Consider the following 10,280-nt stretch of genomic DNA (forward strand, 5'->3'; position numbering starts at 1 on the left):
CGATAACAAAACAATCAAATCACCATCAAGGATTGTTCATTAATGTATTTCACTCTACTGAGGGCCGTTGGGTGAGCGATGACCAGTGTTCATTTTTTGTTTCATATAGGTACAATCCAAGGAGGTTGATTCGCCTTGTTGTCTTTGTTCCATGTCAACTGATTGAGGTTGTAGCAGGTATACATTAGACTGTCATGCTTTTTATTTTACTGACTCAGCAGGACGGAACGATTTATATCGGATTGCTTGGCAAACAGTGGTACCCCTAGGCTAAAGAGCTGACTCTGAGAGGTGGACGATGGGGGGGTTTTGAACAAGTGTTCAGCGTCACAAACAGGAAAATACTGATTTACTAACTCAGTTGTTGGTCGCTATTGCAAATCATTAGACCAAAAAGCGATGTAAGTTATTCCCGTACACTTTATTGGTACCTTTAAGGGAATAACTATGAATATTGTTACACGACGAGAGTACAGATGGTCTGTTTCCTATCTGTCCGACTGACGTTTACTGAATCCCGTTTCGGGTTTCGAATAATCTACTACAATGATGGACATATTGCCAAAGGGGTTACTTGGAACAATACAAACTGACATTTGCTAGCGCAGTGACTTCAGGAGAAATGTTCTGTAAAAAGGTCACACGCATTTGTGATCCGTGTAATCAGTGAGTTATGGCGAAAATGAGCAAACTGTGCATCCATTGAGACCATGTTACATATCCCAAGAGTCAAAAGCATGGTGATTCTTCCGCAATTCAACTCTGATTAGGGTACAACGGGCGGTTAAAGTAATACCAATTGCATGATTCCTAGGCAATAGTTGGACAGTTGATGATAACGCCAAGTGGCAGCAATAGTGGATTGACATGTGTTGGCCTAGCTTTCCACCGCTGATTGGCAACGGTGGCCCACGGCTCATGTAAGTAGAAGAAGGTTAAAGGAAATGACTTTCCAGGCCAGTTTGCTCAATGGTCTGAGGCAATCATCATTTGACGCTACCGTTCTCAGCAGAGGCCGCTCCGTAACTTCCTCCCGGAAGTGTAATGGACAGAACCAGACAACCCCAACCTTCAGACTAGCCTTTGAGTCTGGTCGCCGTAACGAGATGGGTACAACGTTTAAATACAGTAAGTCAGTACTGAGATGGAGCAAGATCATCTTCTACCAAAGTATCAGAAAAAAACCCTTGGAGGCAAAACAGAACCGGGAGGGCCATAAACAAGTTAGCAGTGAACAGAAAGATAATAGAATCTCATACACACAAAAGGGTTGCATAAAAATGACTGCATAACCCGACAAGTTGAGCGCATAAGAAGAAAACAAACCATATAAAGAAGTCACTGGGCACATCAATGGTTTTCGGTTACCAAGAATAACGAAGAATAATCACAGTTGGATCTGATAGTCAAAACTGAACGAGTCATGGCAAATGCAGCATGTTACGCGATTCGAGGCACTTTGTGTTGATATCATACACGGCTCGCATTGCCGGCAGTGCGTCTTGCAGTATGGCATCACGGCATGCCTCCCTGGTATTAAGGTTGTTTTCCACAGGTTGATTTTCACATATATGACTGACTAGCTGTTCCCGAGTAGGCAGTGCGTATACGGCCACACTAACCGCCTTTCGAACAGGCCATGGATGAAATGGTGCAAGGCGCGTGTCGTAGATCGCTTTGGTCATTGATCGGAGAGACTCGTCTTCGGTAGCTAGCAAAATGAAGAAAAACGGATGAAAAAGATCAATAGACAGACAAGATAACGAAGTAAATCCTAATTAGCACAGATCCCAGTTTGGTTGTAAGCTTTGTGGAGCGAAGACTCGGTCAAGTTCATAAGATTAAAAAACGACCGAGCAGTTATCAATATCTCCAAACAGTGAACATCTTCGAAAAGCACGAATTCAATCATTTGGAAAAGGGTAGTTAACCAACTACCTGTAATCAAAGTGCGCAAAAACTATCTGCTCATATGAGCAGCGCATTTTCGGATTCTGTATTAACATTTTTGATAGCTTTTAACAAAACTTCCAAAGTTACTTCATCCTTTGGGAGGCAACCGACATGTCCAGAATTGTTCTGCATCAGAAATTTTATTCTTTCAACTTTGACCTAGAAGCGTTAGTCGAAGTGTTGACCGGTTTACCCCGGCTCAGAGGCTGGACAAGTCGCTAGAGTAGTGCGACAATCACAACAAGTGAGGCAACAGTTACAAACGCTAGTCACTTGTAGCGGAAAAACGCGTTTTATTCCGTATGGGTCGCACGTAGTTTTCTGATTTCTAAGTGCGGACAGAACTGGAAATCCGTGGAAAGTTTTCGAGGCCCAGCTGGGATACAAAGCATAAACCACAGAAGTTCTGATTGAAAACTGTCCTCTTATCTATGCAGATGATATAGCTCTTCTCAGCAGATTTACTGAGTGACAGGTCAGTCAAACCAATTAGCTTGTCTAGAAGGTCACCCCAAGACCACGATATGGTGGGGATTGACATTAAGCAGAAGCAACAGTAGGGCAATGAATTTGTGTGCCAAACCAAAGAAAAACGGCTTTATGGATCAAATTTATCCAACCTTTTTTTGCAGTCCACCGTCACCGCAACTCCTTTTGAGACCTCATAACAGCAAACGAAATACTGGCCTTAAAGATGTCTAGTTGCACCAGGCCGCGTATCTCAGCATACTGTGGAGAATCATAAAAATTCCGTCCTGATACAAAGGTGGACCACCATCAAGAAGGGTTTCCAACAGCGCTCCCCGACAAAAATAGACCCTTCTCCGTGATTGGATCTCTTGGAGATTACCAAATCTGTGTGAAACACAGTTTTCCTATTCTTAATTGTGTTGAGTCACAACAGTGTTTAGAGTGCGAATTTACTGACCGCTAGGTCCGTGGTTCGAACCCGACGTCTGCCTCTCGACTTCCCCTGTCTAGGTTTGGGTGACCTGGCAGTATCCCAACCCTCGTGCCTCCTTCGGGTGGCATGGCAGTTAGACACCGAAAGGCTGCCACAATTGAACGATTATTTTTCTATTTATTGAGTTGCACATTAAGCTGAACAAAAAATGTCAGATGGCTGCTACGGCACCACAGTGAAACTTCACTTACCCCATGGTTGTCAGGGCCAACTGCCGTTGGGCAAATTGTCAATCATTCCACTGCATCGTGTTTGCTACCGACTAACGTTACAGTGTATTCGTATATCTGCGGATGTACATTCAAGTGGAGTACGCGACCCATCTACGGCAGTGAAGCATCGGTGCTGAACACTGATGTCATGTTGTCGATAATGATGATGATGAAGTAATATGCAAATGTTGCAATGGTCCTTCAACCTGATAAACGACAGTTGTCAGTGAATCGGACAACGGGGTGCGTACACGTCTTATACCTTTCTTTGAGCTTGCCTTATTGCAACATAAAACGACATACAACCCAACATCGTCTGTCAGCTCTTTTGGCATCAGAATCTCTTACACTCTTCATTCCTATGGATCGATCCGATGGCTGCTCATCGGCTGTCGTTCGTCATGCCTCCTTTGAAAGGGTGCACTGTTTCTGGAGTTTCGTCACACGTAAACAGAAATATTATCCCAAAGCGTCCATCTCGATCTAAATTGACATGCAGTGTTTTCAGACTACTGGTCGACCCCATGGCCAAAGAGCTGCAGAAAGTGTCTTTTGATTTTCGTGCCATGTCATCTGGCGATGGATACGCAGCGTAAAATATGATTAAGTTTTGTACACTAGCAACGTTCGAGATAACTCAGTGACTAGGATGCGAACTTACCGACCGAAAGGACTGTGGTTCTAACCGAACCTGTGTGATCTCGATGGTCCTTTTCTAGGCTTGGGCGGCCTGACAGTACCTCAGACATCGTGCTTCCTTAGGATGGCATAGACGCTGGACAACAAAAAATGTCATATCTGAATGACTCTATTTATTAACACTATGAATATTTAAACTAATATTTTCACTTTTCTGGGATGACAGCTAGTAGATATCTGTGAAGCGACAGTCCAAGGAGCATTTCGACCCACAAGCAACAGACACTAGAAGTGAGTCTTCCACGACAATTTCGACGACGAGGTTGAATGGATGAAAAAGGACGGATTTGTCTGACACTATAGGATATTAATTCAGGCTAGAGCTTTTTGTGGGTTTCAGCGCCTGCAAGGAGGTTGGCGCACAGCGCTCTGGGAAAGTCCAAGAAGTAACGGGGTATCTATGTTACATTGACACTACCATAGCACCCGACGGCCGACGGAGTCGGAGTCAACTTTTTCAAGTCAAGAAGAAATGCCACTGCTGGTTGATAAAAACAGTGCGGCCTTTCCAGAATCTATCTAAAGTATCCTTTTGAAAGATGTCATATTGAGGGACCCAACCCAGGACCGACGGCAAGTGTGACCTGCTCGGCCACACGGGGTGGGTCTAGCCCGAGGACGCGGAAAATAAGGCATAGCTGTCTCGTTTCTGATGCCACATAACAGACGTGTTTGGAGGCGCATCGGTCTCTTAGTTTTCGTCTGTATTTCAACCGTACTGGGTAACTCGTCTCTCTGGGCAGCTGCATGAGTCCCAGCAAACTGGCGAAAGATTAAATCATTTCCCGAACTGAGAAGGTAAGACCAGCGCTCCTAGGTTCTTTGTGTTCAGTATAACCTTTTCATACACGCTATGTGGTCCAGAACATTTGAGAAATCTCTCAGATGAGAACCCAAGAACGGTACAATACCATTCGGGGGCGAGATGGCTCAGTGGTTTGAGTGTGATTTACTGACCCCTCTCAACTTCCCCTGTCCAGGGGCGGGCAACCTGGCAGTATTCCAGCCCTCATGCTTCCTTCGAGGCAGTTAGGCACCGGATGGGTGCTACAGCCGAAAGATGAATGAATGAATGATTTACAATATCACTCTGGAAGACATGGACCAGTCACTTAGTCAACGACGCTCCTGAATCAGAACTATTGCCTAGAAATTCTTGAAAGTTTTTATCCCCGAGCTACCGCTTTCCACCAACGGATTTCTTACTGGATGTATGCATGCTGTCGCATATATAGCCTGATAATTCCCATCCTTCACCCTCTTAGTATTGGGGAGAAAATGACGGTAACAGCTATAACAAAGGAGGCTAGATACATGGCTTACAATTAATGTAACCCATATCCAAAATGTAGAAGCGCATGTGCGACCAGGTGCAGCTCAGCAAACTAATGTTGTATCTAGTCAGTCCGAAGTCCCATAACCCAGGGAAATGGTTTCGGGAATGAAGATATGAGTGCGAGCCGAAGTAAGATAATGTGAAAGTTGAAAACCTTGAAAACTCGGGATGGAAATAAACACGAGTATCTATGGTGGGCCTCTCACTCACAGCTTACCAGTGCACAAAGCTTCCATCAATTCAATAACGAATATCAAAGCTCTGTTTAATCGAAGCAGAGTCCGACTCCCGTTAAGCTTTCCGCTGTGTGCATCACCCGTGATTCCTCGACTGGCCTCATATGCTGTCATATTCCGAATGCTTCGGTACTTTTGTGGCTCACGATTGTGGTGTTCATACAAAATCCCCAGCTTATGCTCTACGTCTCGCGTAACGAAGTAAAACAGTTTTCCAAAATAAGCTAGTAACCTGTTACCAGAAAAGTTAGAGGAATTGTGGGCACATACTTGGCCACTTCCGTATAGGCATCGCAAAATGGCCGTAGCAAGACGTCATCTTCCTTTTTGCATGCCATAAAACTCTCGGAAACCTTTTTGATATCCATATCGTACGACAATAACGGCAGCTTCTTGGGGGAAGCAACTTGCATGAATCAGTGACGGTGAACAAAAGAGGGCCTAGATTATAACTCCGGCTGAAATAAGAAGGCCAACCTCAAGTGAAGCGAGAGGGAAAATAAAGGATGGGACAGAAGATTCACCAGGTAGTGTTCAAGGCAAACAAGTCTTGTTTTTTTAAAAGTAAATTGCCACATTTGTCTGAATAAAATGTTTGAGAATAAAACAAAGGCAGAAACCATGAGGATGGAAGGTTACATAAACTGTGCCCATCCTAAATTCGTCCTGAACACTTATACGGATTTAGATCGTATGTAAAAATCGAGTCTCATTTCACTTCTTCATGGCTCTGAACAACCTGAAAATCGACTCAATTTTGCGTACCTGAGCGACTCAACTATGACTCAACTGTGGACCCAGCGAATTCGATAGCAAACAAGCACTTGTGACAAGAGTGCTTTACAGTGCCACTCAGTGATAATCCTGCAGCTTCGAGAACAAAAATCGTTGTTAGAACAAAGCGAGAGAACCGACGCCTGTAAAGGACAGACGAACTGTCCCACTTTACTTGCTATTTCGGGCTGGAAAAAAGCTGCCAGTCAGAGGTCATTACAGAAAGAGATTCATCCACAGATTTCGAAGAAAAGCTGGGATGGTTGCTTGCACCCGATTCGATGAAGAACACGGCTGGTATTTCACGACGGGATATGATATGTTCAGCCTCAACCGAATACAAAGTTTTCGAGGAAAAAACAGGAAGGGAATCATCCAAATCAGTTGTCCAGTTCAAGATGGAACAGAAAAGCCTGCTCACTGTCTGACAGCGTAGCACGCTGTAGCGGGCGCCTGGAAGATAGTGAGTCTCTTCAGTCGTTCCGATTCCTATTAGGGCAAAAACCGGTTTTTGAAAGGGATCAAAGCATCGGTCTGGAGACAATCACCTTCAAATTACAGCAAGCGCAACGTTGAAAAGGCTTGCCAGCACTGGACAGAGGCTATGATGTGAAAGTCAAACAGAGTTATACTCTTAGAGAGAGCAACACACGGTGTCTCCCTAAATTTCAAAGGCGCCGTGGCAGGAAAGCCGTAGGAGAGCAACCCAACAAAACAGCTGCTCCTCGTATCATGGGGTTTTCGGAGTAAAAGTATTATTGTTCTTTACAATGGAAGCGCGAGAGCATTAAGGCAAATAACATCCATATTTATGAAGGCAGCATGCCACTATCCACCGAGAAAGAGTAAGTTAGGAAAAATCAGCCCTGTAAACCACACACTTCGGTCACCTAACGTTTAATCGTGACCACGACGAATTATTCACCACAGTCCAAATACTTTTGAAATCAGAATTAGTCAGAAGACACATTTTGGGCGCGGCTGAACTAGCAGGCAGATAGCTATGACTTACTACCAGCGCAAACAAGCATCCTAGAACCCAGTGAATCAGACTGTTGAGTCAATGGCTCTGGAAAATGCCTCGAAACAAAATCCTACCTTCTCCCACTACCTTGTGACTCAAGGTGGGGTGCTTTGAACAAACCCGCTCTTTAGGTGTTGACAATCGGAAAATAACATCTATCCATGTAGCATAAGGTCAGGGGCTGACGTCTCTATTATACCAGCTTCAACTCGTTACTATTCACAGAAAAATACTGTCTGTTTTCACCTCTATAAGTCCAGTGCCCGTTTTATGCCCGCTATCGAGGAAAATAAAAACCAAACACCACTACTAGCATCAAGGAATCTGTTCAACATAACAGCGTTTAAGGTTCGCACCCTTTGTCAGATTGGTCAACAGAAACCCTTGCGCCCATTCTCTCCCTAAAAATTGGCGTGCTGCGTCTCGAACGGGCAACGTCGACCGTCGAGTGGTGCCATCAACAGGGGCTCCTTACTCGCCGCACACAATAGGGTGGGTAAGCAAAAACAGGTTAATGCTGAGGCCTCCCCTCTTTCTCCCTAACACATTCATTTTTCTCTCGCTCCTTACCCCGTTGCCGGCGACATCTCCGTATCCGACGAACGCACCGATAATCGCTGCCTGTTCATTGTATCTACTTACAACCCAACAAACTGTAACTTTGATAGGCTGAGAGACAGTTCTTCCGACGGAAAACGGCGAGCGCCTGCTGCGGTTGTGTACTTACCACAGGATGTTTCGGCGCACTACCAGCTCTCGAAACAACCAGAGCCGTTTGGCCACTTGGTGTCCCCCTCTCATATGAGCACATTTCCAACACAAACAGACCATGTCGCTACACAGGGTGTGAGTCAATTAGTGCAGTCCACTTCAAACAACACGTCCTCTGATGTTAATCCTTACTGGAAGGTACCGTCCGCAACCCTGCGAGGTGCTGGACGCCCACTTGTGAAAGGGCGCAACAAACAAGATCTCAGAAGCAGATCTAGAGCAAAACCAGAATTGCTCGGAGCTCAAATGCGTATTCCTCATGGTCGACAGTATAACATCAACCGATAAACTGTCAGACTTCAATTGAAAAACAGCATCCGTATAGATCTATTAAGAAGACCGAAGAGAGGGAGATGAGAAACTGGAGCGTAAGGAAACCGTTTCAGCTGATACGCATAGCAGGCCCAAAAAGGCCTCCGGTGAACGAAACGACCACTGATAAAAATGGCTGTCTAAGAAAGAGCGCCTAAATAGTCGGGAACTACATTTTCAGGAACAATTCAGCCGACCAACTGCAGTTTCTCAGGAGGGTTCCAGATGAGTAAGGCAGTCTTGGACAAAAGAGTTGGAACCCCGGATGGTTTCGGAAATAAGCGAATAGGTTCTATCCCTCAAGCGTCGCTGAGCTGCCTGACGAACTCTCACCCGCTTTGCCTAAAAATGAAGACGAAATCCTCAGTCAGTGCTTGTCTAACTTACCTCTATCAGCGCGAAGCAGACCGTCCCTACTATCTGGGGTGGCGCCCATTTAAAAAAAGGTGCTCTCGGTGTAACGTAACAAGTACCCAGTACTCCACAGGTACGTTATCCCTTAGAAGCCATAAGAACGAATTGTGGGAAGTCGCCATTGTGTTACCTTGTCAGGCGCCTTGTTGGGGTCTGCCGAAGCTACTTTCGAGCGAACCCTTTTAAGTCATAGTGACAGCTTTTTGGTGCCGAGGTTGGAGGCACTGGATCGGTGTTCACGGAACTTGCCCTGCCTTTTGAGCAACAATCTCAGATTGTTTGTGCTGTCATCAAACCTTTCTTCCGTAATTAACTGATAATGCTCTTTTGAAAAGTGAAGGGGTCGGTGACCCGTTAGAATTTTACTGCGACACGTTTTAAGCTGTAAGGATCCCCTACCTAATAGGAAAACATGTTCCTCGGGGAATAACCTACATACATGGCAAGCGGGCACCGTCATAGTAAAAACAACAAGTCGAGGAGGGCAAAACCAAGTAGTGAATTATTCCACTTTGCATGTCAGACGTCCGGGGTTCAGACTCCTTCGCGGCTAATGATATGTATCACTGACGAGCTCTAGTCCAACACTTCACTGCTTTTGCGTGTGCTCGCCGAAATAATCGTGCAAGGAAAAGGGACGAGAGGGCATGGACACCAGGACTGCACCATGCCACAGCGACACAGAAGAGTGGAGAAGTAGGTGCGTAGACCGTCCCTGGTTGAGTGAATATTAACCGGAGTAGGGTATCGTGACGGCGGATACAAGCTGACACTAGGGCAACAGCAAACCATTGGAATGAACCTGATGAGAGATGAGCGTTCATTAAAATACGGACCAGGTGTCTGACTCAAAAGTGTAATGGGAGCAAGCATAGTAATACTCAACGTGAATTGGAAAATTCGGGGTGGGTAAATGCATCCTCTTCAGTATCTAACCACATCGAGGTTAAAAAGACGATACATGAGGGCTTGTAGAGAACAAACCCTTTGGATTCTAGTAATTTACCTCCTGAGAAATTGCTCTAAAACACTGTGCAGTCTGTCAAAAAAAGGGATGAAAGAAGACGGGACGGGCTCTGACTCCGGAAGGTAAGGTAAGTCTCCCGCAACTAACCTTATTCATGCATGCTTTTGCTTCAACGTGCACCTCGACCACTATTTGTGCTCTAGGTTTTTGTGGCGCGCTACCTGCCTGAAGTCCGTTCCATCCTGCGTGCATCCATTTTGCATACCCATCCGTATCTTACGTACGTATCTCACGGTGGTCGTACTGCACTCTCTTTCTTGGCCATTTGGAACTCGCAGTTGTTGTATCGCTATGCGCGACTTGTTACATTGTTATGCTTACGTGACGCACCTAGTGGGTCATAAACCCCGTAACTGTTAGCTCAATGTGAGGCGCTAAGTTCAGTTCAGCAGCTACAAGCCATGTCCCCCGAACTTAAAGCTGCCACCTTGACGTGGTGGTCGGGCTTGCGTGCTGCAATGATTCCGCGGGCTACACTGGCTGGAACTTCCTTCCACAAGGTACAACCATGCCAGAAAGGCCAAAGGGGAGCAGCCAGACCAAGAGCAGCGAGACCCC

At 45.6% G+C, this 10,280-nt stretch overlaps 2 protein-coding genes across 2 annotated transcripts in view; one reads left to right on the top strand and one right to left on the bottom strand.

Annotated features, from left to right (window-relative positions):
- Positions 1-8,257, top strand: part of T265_04573 (hypothetical protein) — a gene marked incomplete at both ends in the record, with an annotated part of 86,832 nt that extends 78,575 nt beyond the window's left edge. The window contains one exon of the mRNA XM_009169348.1: positions 7,867-8,257. Within this exon, the coding sequence (XP_009167612.1) occupies positions 7,867-8,257 (391 nt within the window). The remainder of the gene's footprint in view (positions 1-7,866) is intronic.
- T265_04572 (hypothetical protein) lies at positions 1,125-5,813 on the bottom strand (the record flags this gene model as incomplete). The annotated part of the gene is made up of 3 exons (XM_009169347.1): positions 1,125-1,711; positions 5,382-5,632; positions 5,671-5,813. 3 exons carry the CDS (start codon positions 5,811-5,813, stop codon positions 1,422-1,424), a joined length of 684 nt encoding a protein of 227 aa, XP_009167611.1.
- Positions 8,258-10,280: the final 2,023 nt, after the last annotated feature.

This window comes from Opisthorchis viverrini, assembly GCF_000715545.1.
Source record: "Opisthorchis viverrini unplaced genomic scaffold opera_v5_77, whole genome shotgun sequence".
In the NCBI taxonomy this organism is placed as follows: Eukaryota; Metazoa; Platyhelminthes; class Trematoda; order Opisthorchiida; family Opisthorchiidae; genus Opisthorchis; species Opisthorchis viverrini.